This window comes from Lontra canadensis, unplaced genomic scaffold (assembly GCF_010015895.1).
Source record: "Lontra canadensis isolate GAN:19392208 unplaced genomic scaffold, GSC_riverotter_1.0 scaffold87, whole genome shotgun sequence".
NCBI lineage: Eukaryota > Metazoa > Chordata > Mammalia > Carnivora > Mustelidae > Lontra > Lontra canadensis.
The window spans coordinates 4,751,589-4,769,955 of NW_022631081.1; the positions used below are offsets into that span (position 1 = coordinate 4,751,589).

The 18,367-nt window shown below is 54.2% G+C and overlaps 1 protein-coding gene across 1 annotated transcript; it reads left to right on the forward strand.

Annotated features, from left to right (window-relative positions):
* The first annotated feature begins 3,913 nt into the window (after window positions 1-3,913).
* Window positions 3,914-9,957, forward strand: SLC35E4 (solute carrier family 35 member E4). The gene is made up of 2 exons (XM_032883419.1): window positions 3,914-5,149; window positions 9,407-9,957. The coding sequence occupies exons 1-2, from the start codon at window positions 4,531-4,533 to the stop codon at window positions 9,838-9,840; spliced, it is 1,053 nt and encodes a 350-aa protein (XP_032739310.1). The 5' UTR covers window positions 3,914-4,530; the 3' UTR covers window positions 9,841-9,957.
* Window positions 9,958-18,367: the final 8,410 nt, after the last annotated feature.

Sequence of the window (18,367 nt, forward strand, 5' to 3'; positions counted from 1 at the left end):
CTCTTGAACTCAAACACTGAAAATTGGGGGGCTTCCATGGTATTTTTAATTACATGGCAGAACCCAGGAGCTTAGTGCATTTTTTTTTTCCCCCAACACAGGGTACCTCCCCAGGCCTCAGTGGCCTGGGGCCAGGGACCTTGCCTGTTAGTGGGAGGGCCCTGAACTCTGGGCTGACCTCTGGGAAGTAGGGTTCAGGCCAGGAAGACACCCTACATGCCCCACCTCACTGAGGTTAGGAAGAGGGGCCTGCCTTCATGGGGGCTCTCTGATAAGAGTGTTACATAGATGCCTCTTTCTAGAGCTCCAGTTTCAAATATTTGGGGCCTGGGGAGGGAGGGGAAGTAGGTGATTTTAAAAATTCTTATATTGAAACAATCATCAGAAAATCAGAAAGCCACACAGAGATGCAGCCTGTTTTCAAGATGAAATATCTGAGCCCAGGACCCCAGAGGGCTTGGCTTGTTCACTGTCCCTTCTTGATCACCATCAGGGGTGCTTCTCAGAGGATTCAGAACCTGCTGTGGGCTCTGTGGTTCTTCTACGGTCCTGTCAAAGAAGGGTGGAGACCCAGAGAGGGCTGAGTGACCTTGTCCAGGCTGTGTGACCTGGAGGTGGCAGAGCCCAGATCCTCCCCTATTGACCACAGGCCCTAAGTACTTGCCACTTCAGTACCCGGCTCCCTCCTCACTGGACAAGACACCAGGTGAGGAAGCCACAGGCCCCTCCCACAGAGAGGATACTGACAGTGGCAGGTCTCAGGCCAGGCTAGAGAGAGGATGGACAGGAACGATAGGGACCCCCCTGCACTGGGCATTTGAGGGTGCACAAATGGGGTGTGATCTACCCTCCAAAGGGACTATTTTAGTTGAGGTGTGTTTGGCTCTGAGGAGCAGGAAACTACTGAATCCTACTCAGATCAAAGGATATTGGCTGAAAAAACCCAGCCCACCAACTCAGGGGCAGTCAAGGGTGGTAGGGAAACGGAAGTTAGGGCTCAAATTCTATCACCTCCACCATGCTCACTAGTCTGTGTCTTTCCCTCATCAGCTTCTTCTGAGTATGGCCCGAGCAGTGACTCTGTCACCTTCCAGTTCAATTCCCCAGCCCCCTCTTGCTTCCTCAGCCTATGTCCCAAAGCCTAGAGAGGGGGTCTGTCCAGCCCAGCCTGCCTATGGATTCTGGGCCCGGGGTCTAGCCTGGCACAAATCTGCTGGACCCTGAGAAGGGGTGTAGGTGAGAGCACAAGCATGTCTGGTGCAGGGCCCCATAGTGAGAGTCTGATAAACAGAAGCCCTCCCTGGGGATTGAGAACCAGGTTTGTGTCTCACCGGCATTTGGATCTGTAGACCTCCAGACAGACTACTTCCCCTCTCTCACAATCCTGGGATGGCACCTGGGTTTGCTTAGCATGTTCATGCCTGTGAGCTCATGTCACAGGTGGGGAAACTGAGGCCCTAGCAGTGAAATGATTTATCTAGGGACATGCAGTGATGAGAGAGGTCTGTCCCACAGCCTCTGCAGCCCAGTTGCTAGAAATGGGTTCTTCTCCTGGTGCCCCCCAGAGTCCCTTCCTGAATCACCTGCTTCCAGGCGGGGCCCCAAAGGGCAGCAGTCGGATGTGAGGGATTTGGGAGTCTGTGGGCAAGAGCAGCCTGCTCTGGGGGGCTCTGGGCTTTTGGATGGACCCCAAGGACCATGAAACAGCCCCATTTTTGCATAGGGGAAAATCCTATGGAGAGTCTTGGGATCTACAAGTCAAGGCGGGTTAAAAACTGGGGCTCTAGGGGGTGTCTCAGTGGCCTTCCGCTCAGGCCATGATCTCAGGGTCCTGGGATCAAGCCTAGCCTGAAGCTCCCTGCTCAGTGGGTAGTTGCTTCTCCCTGTCCCTTTGCCTCCTCCCCCTGCTCATGCTCTGTCTCTGTCTCTCTCTCAAGTAAAGAGAATCATAGGGAAAAAAAAAAAAAAACAACAACTTGGGGCTCTGGACCCAGACAGACCTAGTCTGAATCCCCCACCTGCACTCAGGCTGCACAGTCCCTGCTTTGAGCTGCCCTCAGCCTCTCCCTTGCCCCCCACCACAATGTGGACAGCTCTGTCCATCCCACCATGGCCCAATCAGGCCTCATCTTGAATAATCCTCTAACCTACCCCTTATCAGGCATGGCAGGTAGGAGCTGCTTGGAAGAGTTGTAAACACTGTGTATCACTCCCTGCTCTGAGAAGGTCAGGGTGTTTAATAGTTTTTAAATTACTTTAATTTTAATTAAAGGAAACTTCCTGGAAAACTGACAAAATCTGAAAAAGAATATAACCCTTAGGGGGCACTGATTACTCTTCTTCAGGAAGTGGGGGTGGGGGGAGGTTGCCCCTTGGCTAGCTCAGTTCTCTCCCACAACCCCTCCAGGAGGAACCCTGTCTAAATACTTTATTTGAGTCCTTGACCTGGAAATCCCTTGTCCTAGAATTTGGGCCATTAACCAGCTATTTGCAGGCTCCAGCAGGCATCGGAATCACCAGAGGCAAATGTAAAAATGCAGATTCCTGGGCCCACCAGAGAGCGTTTGATTCACCAGGTCTCCGGTGAAAATGAGGGCGGGTGCCGGGGGTACCGGGTGGGGGAGGCGGAGGACCTAGGCTGTGCAAATCCTTGTCCTGTGATTATGATGGAGCTTGGGGGACACTTGTCGTTCCGCTGTCTGACCACGAGGCGGCGCCGCGGACCGAGCTAAGTGGTTCCCTTTGAGGTCTTGTTCCTCCGGACAGGCTGGTGTCCTCAGGACTTGCTGGTCAGACAACAGGCCAAGGGTGAGCCGTGTTCCGGTGGGCAATTTCTGCAGGAAGGAAGGAAGCCTGATGTCAGAAAAGAGGCTCGCAGCTGGCAGTGGGCACCAACGTGCGCCAGGCATTCCACCTTGGTTTCTGCGCACTTGGACTCCAGAACTCAGAGTCCAGGGTCCAGCCTAGAATGCGAATCAGCTTATTCTGCTCTGGGGTGCGCGGTTTACCCAACCCTGAGCAAGGAGAGCATCCGTCGTTCAGATGGGAAAGGAGAGACCCAAACAGGGGCAAGGGCTTAGTGGCAGCTGCTGTGGCTCCCGGCCCTCCCAGGGCTCTTTGTCCTGCTAGGACTTGAGGCAGAGGGTGGACCCCAGGAAGTTTAGCTGTGAGTCAGTTCTGAGTGCCCAGGGGATGGGACAGGGGCTGCTGGCCAGGGATAGATGCTGGCTGGTACCCCGCTTCCACAAATGTGGGTGGCCTTGGTGATTCAGTTTCCCTGTGCCTGCCTAGGAGGGCCGGCCCTGGGCTGGGAGAGGGAGGAAGTGCTGGGAATAGGGAGGGGCTATGGAGGGGCCTTAAGGGGCCCGGTGGTCCAACTCTTCTGGATGCTGAGGTCCCACGGAATAACTGTGGCCAGAGATCGAGTGGCCCCGAGACTGATCCTGGGATGAGGGTCCCTGGGTGGGGGTCCTTGAAGATGCAGTCCCTTGTGAGGCTGGGGGGGTTTATCGGGCTCCCTCAGAAAGGCACATCACTATCCCCGCCCTGCGTTGGTCTCTATCGGGGGCTTGCCTTGGCGCTGGGTGTGGAGGGTCCTGATCCCTCGCTGGTAGGGGAGGGGGGGACAGGCAACCTGACCACTCCAGCTGGGGGACTCTGCTGATGGAGGGACTACGAGGAGGATGGAGGAGGGGCTGTGAGAGGGCGGCTTGGGGGAGGAGCGAGATATCGCTCCTGGCTCCGGGGGCGGGGCCTCGCCAGGGGCGGTGCTGGGGGCTCAGCTCAACTTTCCGGGTGGGGCGCGGGCGGCGGCGGTGGAGGCGGGACCTAAGAGCGCGGGGCCTCGCCCGCCGGGCTGGCGGGGGCTGAAGCCTGGCCCGAGCTGCCGCGGGAGCTGCGACGGGAGCCGCATCGCGAGCCGCCGGGAGCCGGAGCGGCCAGGAGCCGGAGCTGGAGCGCAGGCCCTGCCGGAGCCTAGCCGAGCCGAGCGAGCTCGTCTCCTGGCACCGGCCTGAGCGCGGGCCGGTGTGTCAGCTAGCCGCTGGGCCTGGTCGCACTGTCGGAGGAAGCGAGCCGCGACCACCGGGCAGCACCGGGAGCCGGTGCCCGGATCGCCCCTGCCGGGCCTCGGCCCGGCCTGAACAAGCCGTAGGTCGCGGAGTCTGGACTGAAGAGAAAAAGGAACGAGGATTATATCTAATCGTGGAGTGGGCTTAAAAGCGCGAAGAGTGGGGACGTCACCTGGGATTGGGCAGAGGTGCCTGCAGCGTACTAGGCCAGCTTGAGCACCGGAGATCCTGGCATGCCAGCCGCTCGGCCTGGGTTTGGCCGTGCTGGAGCCAGGAGCACAGCATAGCTCCCAGACCTTATCTGGCACAGGCCTGGGACAAGAAGCAGTGTCCTCACCTGTCTAAGACTGGGCCCAGGATCTGAGGAACTGGGATCCGGCCTGGCCCAGAGTGGGACTCTCTGGTGGCCCAGAGCTGGTCACTGGGGAGCTGTCCTCCTGCCCCATACCCACTGGTACGGATGTGTCGCTGCCTGCTGGAGCACCATGATGGCAGGATGACCTCAGCGGAGGCAGTGGCAGCAACTAGTGGTGCGCGGGTGGCTGGGTCCCCCGAGTGGCCCCCTGACACCCCCCAGGCTCTTGGGCAGCCTGGTCGGGCCCGGGTGGCAGTGGCAGCGCTGGTGTGGCTGCTGGCAGGGGCCAGCATGTCGAGCCTCAACAAGTGGATCTTCACTGTGCACGGCTTCGGGCGGCCCCTGCTGCTGTCTGCGCTGCACATGCTGGCAGCAGCACTGGTGTGCCGCTGGGGGGCACAGCGTCCCATGCCCCGTCGCACCCGCCGTCAAGTGCTGCTGCTCAGCCTCACCTTTGGTACCTCGATGGCCTGTGGCAACGTGGGCCTGAGCTCTGTGCCCCTGGACCTGGCACAGCTGGCCACCACCACCACACCGCTGATCACGCTGGCCCTGTCGGCGCTGCTGCTGGGCCGGCGCCACCACCCGCTGCAATTTGCCGCCATGGGACCCCTCTGCCTGGGGGCCGCCTGCAGCCTGGCTGGTGAGCTCCGGACCCCACCCGCGGGCTGTGGCTTCCTGCTGGCTGCTACCTGCCTCCGGGGCCTCAAGTCCATACAGCAGAGTGAGTGCCTGGGCCACCGGCTGAGAAGGTGGGGCTTGGGGTGGGTGTGTGGCCTGGATGGCCCTGAGGGGGGTATGGCTATTATCCCTTTTTCCAGACGGAGAAACTGAGGTTCATGCCTTTGGAAAAGGCAGACACTGAGGCTTGGAAAGGACCGACAGCGCAGAGAATCCCAAGCCCCCAACTTAGTGTCTAGACTACAGCTGATATTTGATAACAGTTGCTGTTGATCTGTCTCATATTTTGTCAAGCCCTTTATCTCATTGGATCGCCATACTGCCCTGATGAAGGAAGTCACTGTATTGTCCATTGACGGGTAGAGAATTGCCCTGGGTCACGTGGCTAGTGAGTGGCAGCGGCAAGATCTGACCCCAGGCAGTCAGACTCCGTGCTGCCCAAGCGATGTGGTGTGAAGCCTTGGACCCCGAGGGAGATCTGATAGTGGGGACCCAGGAGAGAGAAAGAGGGTGAGACCTTGAGCTGGGATTTGGAAGCCGAGGAGTTTGGGAAAGGGCTATGTTTACTGGGAGCTGCAATGTAACAGGCCCCATGCTGGGTGTTGACCTTGAATTGCTATGGCAACTACCACCTTCATTCTCATTTGCTAGGCCAGGGACCAAGACCTAGGGGTTCATGATTTGTCCCAGGTCACCTCACCTCCGAAGAAAGGAGATGGGGGGTTTTGGGCGAAAGGCGAGGTGGAGGCTCCAGGCCTAGACCCTGTTAAATCCCTGTGTGTGAGGGTAATGCCTTCCTGTCTGTCTTACCAAGGGACATCTGAGTCTCCGTCCCCACCGTCTCTCTGCCTCAACCTAAGGGAGATGTGGGGGAGGGCAGGATGCCCACTCGGGGTGGGGAGGCCTAGGATCCAGCCATGCCTTTGCTCATACTTGCTGGTCAACTTTGAGCAGATCTGGGTCTTATCCGGGCCTCAGTCTCCCTATCTGTTCGGAGGAGGAGGATTGGAGTTGATGGAGTCCCATGGGCGTCTTGCTGTGTCCCCCTTCCAGCCCTGAGATCTGTGAGCCAGGCCTGGGAGAAGAAGGAGGGGGCTTCAAGGGAGCCCTGGGCTGGGGTTGGGGGCAGCCTGCAGGCAAGGGAAGGTGGAAGTCAGAGCTCAGCCTTTCCCTGGCATCTTCAGAGTCAGAACTGGGAGGCCCTGTCCCTATCCTCTTGGGCCCTGAGGCTGGGCCAAAGCTCCCTTCTATTTTTGCCTTCGGGTTACATGAGAACTTGTGACTGAGCTTGGGCCTGAGTTCTGGGCATGAGGCGGCAGCGGGAAACCTGACCTCTTGCCCTCCCACCCCCACCCCACCCTGGGGCAGGGTCACAAGGCTGGGAAGGCCCCAGCCTTCAGGCCCATAGCATGCCTGCTCCTCACCTAGGCCTCAGGCGTGAAAGAGCAGGTGCCTGGCATTGGTCTGTTTCTTGGCTTCTGCCAGCTCCCTCCTTCTCTCCCGAGTGTCAACCGTCTGGCCCTCAAGGTGGGTGAGGTGCGTCCTCCAGGCACCCACAGCATCCTCTGCTTCCCTTCTCACAACTGTGATGTCCCGTATTGTAGCCACTTGGCTACCCGATTGCATCCCACCAGACAGGAGCACTGAGAGGGCATGGACTGGCTTTGGACATCTCTATGTCCCCCAGTACCCGGCCTTGAGGCCTGGCACAGCCATGTACTCCTTCAATAGTTAGGTTATTAGTGGTTCTGATAGCAGAATTGGCAAGCTGGTTAGGGTACATGGCTCAGGGTGCTAAGGAGGGAGCTTAGGAGGCTGGAGGGCACCCCACCCCTGCAACCGAGCTGGGAGCCTGGCAGAGATGGGGGAACAGACTGGAGCCAGGAAGTGAGATGGGTTTTGGACAAGAGGAGGTTTCTACTTCCAGGGGCTCCAGATTCAGACTAGAGTGCAAATGGCAGGCTGAGAGCAGACTCCATGGAGTAGGGGTGAGAGGCCAGAAGAGGAGCACCCAGGCGGCCATGGGCAGGGCTAGTCACTTCCTTACAATCTGGGCCACTTGCAGGCCAGGGTGGGGCTACGCTCCCAGAAAGGCTGGGAAGTGGGGTGCCAGCTTGCTGAACCCACCTGCAGCAGAGAGCAGTCTGACTTGGTCCCTGCTTGAGCTCTCAGGCCGGTGGGGAGATGCACTCAAGAGGCAGAGACTTCAAGGACAGGAGAAAAGTTCTAGAGCCAAGGTGGGCACAGGTGTGGTCAGGGGTGGTTTCTTCTTCCTGAGGAGACAAGAGGAAAGGGCATTCTGGGAGTGAGAAGCACGCCTTGCCAGGGGCCCGGGTGGCAGCCAGCAGGGGCAGTGTGGGGATCATGACAGCTCTTGTGGAGAGCAGTCGCCACCGGGCACCAGGTCCTGGGCTCAGCGCCTCACATGCTCCCGTGAGCAGGGGTGTTGTCACACACGAGGAGATGAGGCCTAGAGTGACTTGTGTGATGTCACACAGCTAGTGATGGAGCAAAGTTAGGCTAAGCCAGCAGCCAGCGGAACAGAGGGTCTAAAGAACATTTGTCCGTCTGTGGCAGAAGCCTGGGTGTGTTCAGATGCTGAAACAAAATTGCCTTTAGAGAAGGAGAGGTCGGAATAGAGGGTTTGATGGGGCTAGGCAGGGAGGGGTCATTCAGAAGGCAGGGCCATAGGCTGGCATTTGGGGGCCTTGGGTGGGACGAGTGGCCTGTGGCAGAGGACCACTGTTCTTTCCCTTGGCTGCAGGGAGAGCAGGCAGAGGCTGGGTGGGATGCAGAATGGGCACAAGGCACTGGAGGTGGTGGGGAGGTTAGGACCTTCTTGCCTGGCTACATCACGGAGGCTGAACTTCAAGGTGAAGTTCACCTCAACACCTTCTAATGATGGGACCTTTAACGTACAAGCCACGTGCTGCTGGCTTGTAATAATGCTAAATTTGGAGTGAATGAGCAGGAGGCATTCCAATTATCTGTTCATTTCTAGAAATGCTTGAGCCGGAGGGACAGTTGCCTAGAGAACAAAGCCAAAACATCAAAATGAAATTGAGAGAGAAATACGGTTTTCCTCTTCTAGCCTATGAGTAAGCGCCCCTATGGCTCTTTGGAAAGCGTGTGTCAGAAAATGCAGAGGCTCCAAGAGCCCCGGGAGGGGGCCTCGATCAATTACTCATCTCTCTCCACTCAAGCTTGGAGAAGGCCCCAGAACATCATCGCTGGTGTGCAAATACTGTCATTTCACCCGAGCGGTGTCTGACTTTGATGATGGGCACTGCTTCCTTTGTGAACAGCTGAGTGTTAACATATATAAGCGTAGACACACACACACAGACACACGCACGCACACTCAGGCACACATTCGCCCATATGCAAGCTGGTACGATCCTCTCTTTGCTTGCAAAACCAAAAGGTTTCTGCTTAGTCCTGGATTCATCTTGACAAGACTTAGTGTTGGTAGTAGCAAAAGATGCTGATTATGAGTTATAAACAGGGAGGGACAGCCAAGGGCAAACAATGACTTTCTTCTTGTTTGCCAGTCTTTCATCCCAGGGGTCATAAGTGAATGAAGCAATGAATGAACCCACCATCTGACTCCAATTTATTATCATAAAACTTTTTTTTTTTTTTTTTTTTTGCTAGGAAGTGGCAGAGCTGGGACCTTCTGCTGGCTTGTCTGCTGCTGTGGTGGTGGGCGCTGCAGTGTGGGGGGGTGGGTGGGTGGGTAAGGACGGAGATCAAGAAAGGTGGATCAGGGTCACTTGGTACAGGACCTTTGGAGCTGGTTAAGAAACTAGGCTATTTTTCTCCAGGTTCTGGGAAGCCCCCGAAGTTTTTTTTTGGAGCCACAGTTCATGTTTTTTTATCTTTTGGCTATCACAAGCGGATTATCCTTTCAGGCTGTGGAAGGCAGTTGGAAGTGGATGAAAACAGCCTTATTAATTTACCTTTTTACATTGAGTGAGCACTTACCCTACAAAGGCTTTGTGTCCTCTCTTTTAATCTTTACAACAACACCATGTGTGAGGTATTATCACCTACCTTTGCAGGTGACACAGAGGTTAAATGCCAGGTCCCAGTTGGTAAGGAGTGGGTATAGGTCACAGCAAAGGGAACATGGGTGGATTCTTGACCGTCATGGGAAGGAGCAGGAGCTACAAATATCGCCTGAGGGATTGGTGCAGGCTTCCAGGGTGATGGGCCCCGGAGCCCCTGCCAGGTCGTCCAGGTTGTGGGTGGGGGGGAGCTGTCTACCTGTGGGTGCTGATGGCTGTTGTCCTGGTTGTAGGTGCCCTGTTACAGGAGGAGAGGCTGGACGCAGTGACCCTGCTGTATGCCACCTCGGTGCCCAGCTTCTGCCTGCTGGCAGGTGCGGCCCTGGTGTTGGAGGCCGGTGTAGCCCTGCCACCTGCTCCCACCAGCTCCCACCTCTGGGCCTGCGTCCTGCTCAGCTGCGCACTGTCCGTGCTCTACAACTTGGCCAGCTTCTCCCTGCTGGCTCTCACCTCCGCCCTCACCGTCCACGTCCTGGGCAACCTCACTGTCGTGGGCAATCTCGTCCTGTCCCGACTCTTGTTTGGCAGCCGCCTCAGCGCCCTCAGCTATGTGGGCATTGCACTCACCCTTTCAGGAATGTTCCTTTACCACAACTGCGAGTTCGTGGCCTCCTGGGCTGCCCGCCGGGCCTTCTGGCAGAGGGACCAGACTGGCAAAGGTCTTTGAGACCAAAGGACCAGCTGGGCTCCCTGGGACAGCCCCAGCCTGAATCCAACCTTGGCCAATGGCCATGGGAAAAGCAGAGAGCACGCAGCCACTGGGGCCTTGGGAGAGAGGTGGTGGGGGAGCCTTCTGGAAGGACCATCTTGGAGGCCGGAATGGGGATTCCCAGAGAGAAACCACCTCCTGTCTCTTGCCTGCCTCTCATCACGGACCTCACTCACCACTGGATGGTGGGTCCAGACCTGGCACAGTCACTGTGCTTAAGGGACTGATTATCACGATGAGCACCAACTACTACTCCAAAAATTGCTGGCCAAACTTTGAAGACCTCACCATGTTCTGATGACGACGATGATGATTCTTGGCGATTGCACAATCCTTCCTCCAGGAAGTGGGGGAGGCAGCTAGGGGGCCCAGGGAAAGGCTTCTTTGTTGCTGAGATCCCCTGGGGATTGGGGTCATCTATGCCAACTCCAGGCAGCTGCTGTAGCCTCACCCCTAGGCCTCCCAATTTTGGGTCTTCCATCCTCAAATAAACTATTTTTGCTTGTAGAACTGTGTCATTCCTCAGGGTGACAGCCAAGGAAATACAGGGAGAGCTCTGGGCCTGTTGGCTGCTAGGTCCCCTACCCAGAAACAAAGACATCCCCCCTTACCCATCAGGGCCTGTATGGGCCCCCTTCTCTTATTAGCCAGGCTGCCATTGCTCACATTCTTCATGGTGACAATGGTTTCCTCCCTGCTCTGCTCTAGCTTCTCTACTTCACCTTCTACATAGCCCCAGAAGGTTATTTCTAAAACACACACCTTCTGGGGCTCTATACTGCTCCTGGGCTAAAGTCAGAACTTCCTGCCCCAGACCACAGGACCATTAGGATTGGGCACCCTCGGCCTCACCAGGTTCCTGTCTCACTTCCTTTCCTCGGGCTCTACCTCCCGTCCTTACCAATAGGCACCTGGCCTGGGAAGGACAGGCTCAGGGTTTCCTGGCCCTGGTCTCCACCCAGGCTGGCCTTTTGGAGGGGAAGTGGGCCCAGGCTGAGTCACTCACTACCCACCCTGCCTGTGACTCAGAGATGCCACTGGCCCAGCCCTGTCCCTGTGCAGCCTGGGCATTTCCAGCCTCCCCTCTGAGGCTTGGCCAGACAGGATGGATCAGATGTCTCTGCCTGAGCAGAGCCTCACTAGTACTCTGGACCCTTTCCTCTTTCCAGGGAGCCCCCTGCCCAAGTAGGAGCCTCCCTGTAGCACCCTCACCCTGGCTCCCGGACACCCATGGAATGCTTGGTGGAAGGGTGAGCCTGCCCCAGCCCCCAAGCCCCATCAGATCGGAGCCAGCCCTTGGTGGCTATGGGCACAGGGCCAGGGTGAATTGGAGCCCTGCTTGACCCGGGGATGGGCTTGTCACCAGACTCAGGACTATCCAGCATTGAGGATATTCCCTCAAAGTCATATTTAAAGCCCTCCCTGGGCTTTGTATTAGAAAACCCGGGCTTGTATCTTGGCCCCCTTCCTCGCTTTGTGGACCCTCTCATTTGATCTCTCAGTGTCATGGGGAGTGGGCAGTGAGGATTGCTGGAATAATCGGTGGGAAGGGCTTAATGGGTGATTTCCATCACAGGCCATTGCCCCTCTGGGCTCTGCTTCTTACTAGTTGATTGCCTCAAGCAAGTCACTCCACCTCTCCAGGACTCAGTCTTTGTATGCAGTCCCTGCTGGGAAGCCTTGTCCCCAGGAGAACAGAGGTCATGTTCCTTGGGAAGCTCTTTCCTACCCCTACTGCTGTCCTGCCCCGTGCCAAGCTGAGTCAAGAGCTGCAGCTAAAGGTCACCCCAGCTCCCTGCACTCAAGTGGGGCACTGAGCCCATCCCACTGTCGGAACTAGTTTGTCACCTCTCTTCTCCACCAGACTGGGCTCTGGAAAGGCCAAGACAGCTGTCCTGCTCACCACTGTCTCCCCAGCACCAGCACAGTGCCTGGCATGGCTAGAGTAGGTGAAAGAGAATACTAGCCAAGAACAGGGGTCAGACCTGGGTGCAAACCCCAGCTCTGGTATGTCTAAGCTGTGTGACCCCGGGCAAGAGCCTTTGCCTCTTGTGCCTCTGTGTGTTAAGTGGGGGGCAGCAGTAGAACTGAACCCTGGCTAGCTGGAGGGATGGGAGGGTTCAGAGGGGCCTGCAGTGGGCTAATGTGTGGCAAGTGCTTAGCAGTAGTGCCTGAAACCCAATAGGTCCTCAAGAAATGTTAGCAGAATGACTCACAACAGAACTAACAGAACTCCTAGTTCCTCCCCAAGGCTTTTCATAGGAGCCACTTCCCTCCGGCCCAGTCTTCCATTGCACATTGAGAGCCCCCCCTCACCCCAGGGCTTGCTCTTAGAGCACAGTGGGAGGGATGCCCCAGCTCCCACCCCCTTGTCCTGCTTTGGAGGAAGCGGAGGATCTGGGTCTGTGCTGGGCGTCTTGCCATTGTGGATTCAGAACAAAGCTCCTGCCTTGTCTTAGCCCCAGCTGCCAGGGGGCCCCTCCCTGCCTCCCCAGGGGGCCCTGGGATTGTCATTCCAGAGGCCAGAGCAAACAAGGGCTCTTCTTGCTCTCTGGTCTGTTCCCACATCAGCTCAGGGAAGCCAGAAACTCCACCATTGCATTGCCCCGCTACTTCCTGGAAAGAACACCCGATACATTGGAGAGCCATGGGAGAGGCCTTGAGCAGGCGAGAGCCATTATGTTCAACACATATTTCTTAAGAGTGGCCCTTTAGTTTCCTCTGGATCCTATGCGGAGGGGAAACGGAAGGGGAATTGACAGGTTGTAGAGAGATCTAGGAAGAGGTACTGTGGTCCAGAGGACAGTGGGGACAGTGTCCTGGGCACAGCACAGAGTACCATCAGCTGTGTAGATTTGGGGTAACAAATCATCCCCAAACATTGTGGTTTAAAGCAACACACGTGAATTATCTGACAGTTTCTGGGGCTCGGGTATTTGGGACTGGCTTAGTGGAATAGCTCTGGAATAGCTCACCCAGGGCTGTGGCTCATATGAAGGCTTGACTGGACCTGGAGGGTCCACTTCCAAGATGGGTCGTCCACACGTCTGTTGGCAGTTGGCCTCGGTTCCTTGCCACGTGGGCTTCTCCACAGGGCATCCTGAGTGTCCTCATGACATGGTGGTTGGCTTCTCTCAGAGTGAGTGATAAAGAGAGCCAAAAGCCACAATGTCCTTTGTGACCCAATTTCAAAAGTCACACTCCTTTCTCTAATATCTTCAATTATTATTTAACTTGAATACTGTCATTTCTCTGATATCTTAGGTCAACCCTACTCAGTAGGGGCCCTCCTACCTTGGCTACCCTAAGGGCACGAATACCAAGAAGAAGGGCTCTGTGAAGTCAGCTCAGGCTGGCTGCCATATCAGCGAATGTTCGAATGTTCATTGAATGAGAGACCGAGAAGGACACATCTTGGGGCCACAGGGAATGAGGCTCCAGGTGGGATTTTCTTGGCCACACCTCCATGTCCTCCCAGATATAGCACATTATGATCCTGACCACAGTGAACATTTTGGCAAATGTCTGCTCAGTGAGGGCCGGAGGCTGCTTTCTGTGCTCTCCACTCGCAGCCGAGAGAAGGTCTGGGCTCCTTCGTCTGGTATTTGAAGCCCTGGATGCATTGTTATCTCCAAGCCCACTCCCTGTGATTCTTCTGGCCAGATGAAGCCACCCCCTGCTGCCTGGGGCTGATGGAACCTTCCAGAATCTAGGCCTCCTTCTGCCCCCTCATCATGTGCGCTTCTCCCTTCCCCCAGCCTTGCCAGCAACCCAGCTGGGTAGATTATTGTGCAGCACTACCGGCTGCCTAGACTGGGCATTTCTCTTGGTACGTGAACTTTCTCTAGTGTTCGAACCCTGCCCATGTGCCTTATGCCGGAGCCCAGTATCAAAGAAGCCAAAGCTGAGGCTCCTTAGCTGAATGAGGAAGCCCCTTACCCCAGAGGCCCCTCTGCCAAACTTCCCACAAATCTAGTCCAATCCTTGTCATATAGTATGAGGAAACTGAGGAGGAGGAAGAGCCACGATGATGAGCTACGTCTGCTCAGGCTGCTGTGACAGGTGCCCCAGGCTGGGTGGCTTATAAACGACAGGAATTTCTTTCTTTCTTTCTTTCTTTTTTTTTTTAAAGCTTTTATTTATTTATTTGACAGAGATCACAAGCAGGCAGAGAGGCAGGCAGAGAGAGAGGGGGAAGCAGGCTCCCTGCTAAGCAGAGAACCCAATGTGAGGCTCGATCCCAGGACCCTGGGATCATGACCAGAGCCAAAAGCAGAGGCTTTAACCCACTGAGCCACCCAGGCACCCCAGGAATTTATTTCTCACAGCTCTGGAGGCTGCAAGTCTGAGGTCAGGGTGCCAGCATGGCTGGGGGGCAGGACCTCTTCTGGGTCACGGTTTTGTATCCTTACATGGCAGAGGGGCTACTCGCTCTCTGGGGCCTCTTTTGTAAGGACACGGAGCCCATTCATGATGGGTACGCTCTCACACTCTCATCACCTCCCAAAGTCCCTACCGCCTGATACCATCATCTTGGGCATTAGGTTTTCAACATATAAATTTCAAATATTCAGGGGTGCCTGGGTGGCTCAGTGGGTTAAAGCCTCTGCCTTCAGCTCAGGTCATGATTCCAGGGTCCTGGGATCGAGCCTCGGATCAGGCTCTCTGCTCAGCAGGGAGCCTGCTTCCCTTCCTCTCTCTCTGCCTGCCTCTCTGCCTACTTGTGATCTCTGTCAAATAAATAAATAAAATCTTTAAAAAATTTTTTTTCAAATATTCAGACCATAGCACAAATCTGATGCAAAGGGGAAACAGCAGGGCTGGGGCCTTATCTCCTAATTTGGGAGGATTCTGCCATTTTCCTGCCATTTTCCCTGCCATTTCTACTCAGAGCCAGGGTGTGAAGCTGGGGAGGTGTCCTGCCCAGGTTCACAGGGAGTGTCACCCACAGAAGTTGCCAGCCGGTATCCCCCAGCTGAGGCAGCAAAACAATTTTTCTTTTCTTCAGGGAAAAGCATTACAGATGTTTTGCCAAGGGGAATTCTAGAAACACTTGTGGAAAGAGGCTTTTACATGTGTTGAAAGCTTTCTGCTTTGGGGTGTCTCTAGGCACTTCTGAGAGGTGGGCAGGATGGTGATTTATTCTGGATCCTCTGAGAAGCAGACACCAAGATGGAATGAAAGTGCAAGGGTATTATGATGGCAAACATCTGCCAGAGAACATAGGAAGGGAGCTGGGAAGGCTGGGAGAGATGTCAGACCATGATGTAAGACTCTGAGTGGAGGAGAGAGTGAGGTTGGGTGGAAGCGTTCCTGACCACCCTGTGGTCTAAGGAAGGTTCAGCAAGGCCATCAGAGCCCTTGAGCCAAGGAAGGCAACCAGAAGAGCCCCACGTCTCCCAGGAATGGGTCTGCCTCAGTATTCCTGCTGTGCTCGGGAACTGTCTAGAAGGAGCCTGAGGGAAGTCTAGCCTAAGCAGAAATGTGGTGATAGATTTCACACTGCCCTTGGTTAGTTTTACTTGCTGTCATTGGAGGTCTGTGGGACACATCCTCAGGGCCACTATAGATGCCATTGTGACTCCCATTTTTATGGAGTCAGCAGAATTCCAGAAAAATTCCAGGGTCTGCCTGAAGTCACAAAGCAGGATGAAAATCCACCTTTCAACTCTCTTCCGGCTTCTTAAGTGATATAGATCCTAAATCCCGATGTGAGATTGATGGATTCTTAGGGCATTTGGATGTAACATCCCAGGATATAGGTAAGGAGGGTTTCTGTGCTGTAGGGTCAAGAGCTATGTGTCCTTGGGGTTTGTAATGAGATCGCCATCTTAACAGATGTTGTTCAGGGAAATTTCCAGGACCACGAGCATGTCACTATTTCTCTGACAGGGTATTATGAACTTCACAGAAACTTCTTAAGCCAAATTTAATTCTTTAATTCACCATAAAGAAAGAAAGAAATTCTGTACTTTTAAAGTCGGAAAGTTAAAGGTTCATAAAATCACAGAGACCTGGAATCCCTGCTCCAAGCCAGGATGTTGGGCTGTGAGAATCATTTCATTCTTCCCTATTTCAGCATTATGCTAAAGCTCCCACATGACCTACTTTTCCTAGGTTGTTTGAATCAAGGGTCACCCTACCGAGTCTGAAGGAACAGAGTGAACTATTTGGGAAAAGGACTTGGACCCTCCCAAGAGCCCTCAGTCTCAACCTCTTCCTCTTAGGATGTGAACTCTTTTTTTTTTTTTTTTTAAAGATTTAATTTATTTATTTGACAGATAGAGATCACAAGTAGGCAGAGAGGCAGGCAGAGAGAGAGAGGGAAACAGGCTCCCTGCTGAGCACAGAGCCTGATGCGGGGCTCGATCCCAGGACCCTGAGACTATGACCTGAGCCGAAGGCAGAGGCTTTAACCCACTGAACCACCCAGGTGCCCCAGATGTGAACTCTTTTGATCCTACCACAACCAATTCAGAAAATTAAAAAGAATAATTTAAAAAGGAGGATCCAAAACTATATTTCCTCAACTATGAAAAAAAATGCATGGAAGGAAATATACCACTATACCATACTGTTGACTTGGTTATTGCTTCAAGATAGTCTTATAGACTGTATTTGTTTTTCTTTTTCCACAAATGGGCATATATCTTTAAAAATAAATTTCTTAGGGTTCCAGTTCTGAGTAAGATAGAGTAAGCATCATCTGTCCTTCCCCCAAACGCAACCAAAAACATGGGACTGAATGGAGCAGCTTTCTGAGGACTCGGAAAATGAAATGGTAGCAGGTGGTTTGGGGAAGGGAATCAGAACTTGAAGTATAAACAATCTGGCAGTGAGCTTCCTGTTTTGTTTTTTGTTCCTGTATCTCCTGGCCTGGTCTCAAAGGCAGCATGACTCCTGGAACTGTGCACTGGGCATGGAAGAAAAAACTCCAAGAGGGGCGCCTGGGTGGCTCAGTGGGTTAAAGCCTCTGCCTTCGGCTCAGGTCATGATCCCAGGGTCCTGGGATCGAGCCCCGCATAGGGCTCTCTGCTCGGCGGGGAGCCTGCTTCCTCCTCTCTCTCTCTCTCTCTGCCTGCCTCTCTGCCTACTTGAGATCTCTGTCTGTTAAATAAATAAATAAAATCTTAAAAAAAAAAACAACGAAAAACCTCCAAGAAGCCCTATCTTCCTGGTCTGAGGAGTAGAAAGAAGGGCCCCTTTAGGACAAAGTAAGAGAAATCCCCCTTTTTTTTTCTTTTTCCCATTACTCTTCTTTTGCCCTGCTCTCAGGCAAGCCTCGTACTTAAGTTAAAATTCAGGGCAAGGGTGCTTGGGTGGCTCAGTGGTTAAGTGTCTGCCTTTGGCTCAGGTCATGATCCCAGGGTCCTGGGATTGAGTCCCACCCCCCCCCCCCCCCCCCCCCCAACTCTTCCCCCAACCTCAGCCCTGCCATCCAGCTTCCTGCTCCACCAGAAGCCTATTCTCCCTCTCCCTCTCCCACTCCTGCTTGTGTTCCCTCTCTTGCTGTGTGTCAAAAAAATTAATAAATAAATAAATAAACTCAGGGCAGCAGCAAGGGCAGGAGCAGCTGGGAAAGCACCTAAAATCCTGAGGGGAATCCTTCCCTCAGACCAAAAGAGCCTTGGTCTGAAAAGTGTGTATGGAGGGAGGGAGCGTGGGGCAGGGGAAGGAATTCCCATTGCCTTTTCTGTCTTCACCTGGCTCCAGAGCAGACCCAGTCAGAGAATGTCTGCAACAGAGCAGGGAAACCAAAGGCTCTGATTCCCACATGGAGGACCTGGGGATGGGTAGCCTTGAAGGCCCCAAAATGTGGGGGAGATCCTGGAGAGGAGGGAGCTGGGGAAATGGAGCCTATAAAGTTGCATATGAACTGCCAGGCTCTAGGCATGGATCTGAGTCTAAACAGTATTCCAGTGACTTTCAGAACTAAACTAGGGAGACCACCCAGACTGGCCCCTGGGTGGTAGAGAATTAGGATAGATCTAAAGTACAGTGCCAAAGTTCTGAAAATTGAACTGACACTGGAACTATGGCCCTTTGAAAGACATTTTTTTTTTCTTTAAGATTTTATTTATTTCTTCATGAGAGACAGAGACAGAGAGTGAGAGGCAGAGGGAGAAGCAGGGGAGTCTGATGCAGGACTTGATCCCAGGACCCCAGGATCACAACCAGAGCTGAAGGCAGATACTTAACTGACTGAACCACCCAGGTGCCAGGAACCATGGTCCTTTTATTTATTTATTTATTTATTTGTTTGTTTGTTTGTTTGTTTGTTTTAAGAATTTTTTTTTAAGATTTTATTTATTTATTTGACAGACAGAGATCACAAGTAGGCAGAGAGGCAGGCAGAGAGAGGAGGAAGCAGGCTCCCCGCTGAGCAGAGGGCCCGATGTGGGGCTGGATCCCAGGACCCTGGGATCATGACCCAAGCTGAAGGCAGAGGCTTTAACCCACTGAGCCACCCAGGTGCCCCACCTTG

Coding starts and splice junctions, on each gene's coding strand:
- SLC35E4 (XM_032883419.1), top strand. CDS start 4,531: ATGTGTCGCTGCCTGCTGGAGCACCATGATGGCAGGATGACCTCAGCG. Junction 5,150..9,406: donor CCTCAAGTCCATACAGCAGA/GTGAGTGCCTGG, acceptor TCCTGGTTGTAG/GTGCCCTGTTACAGGAGGAG.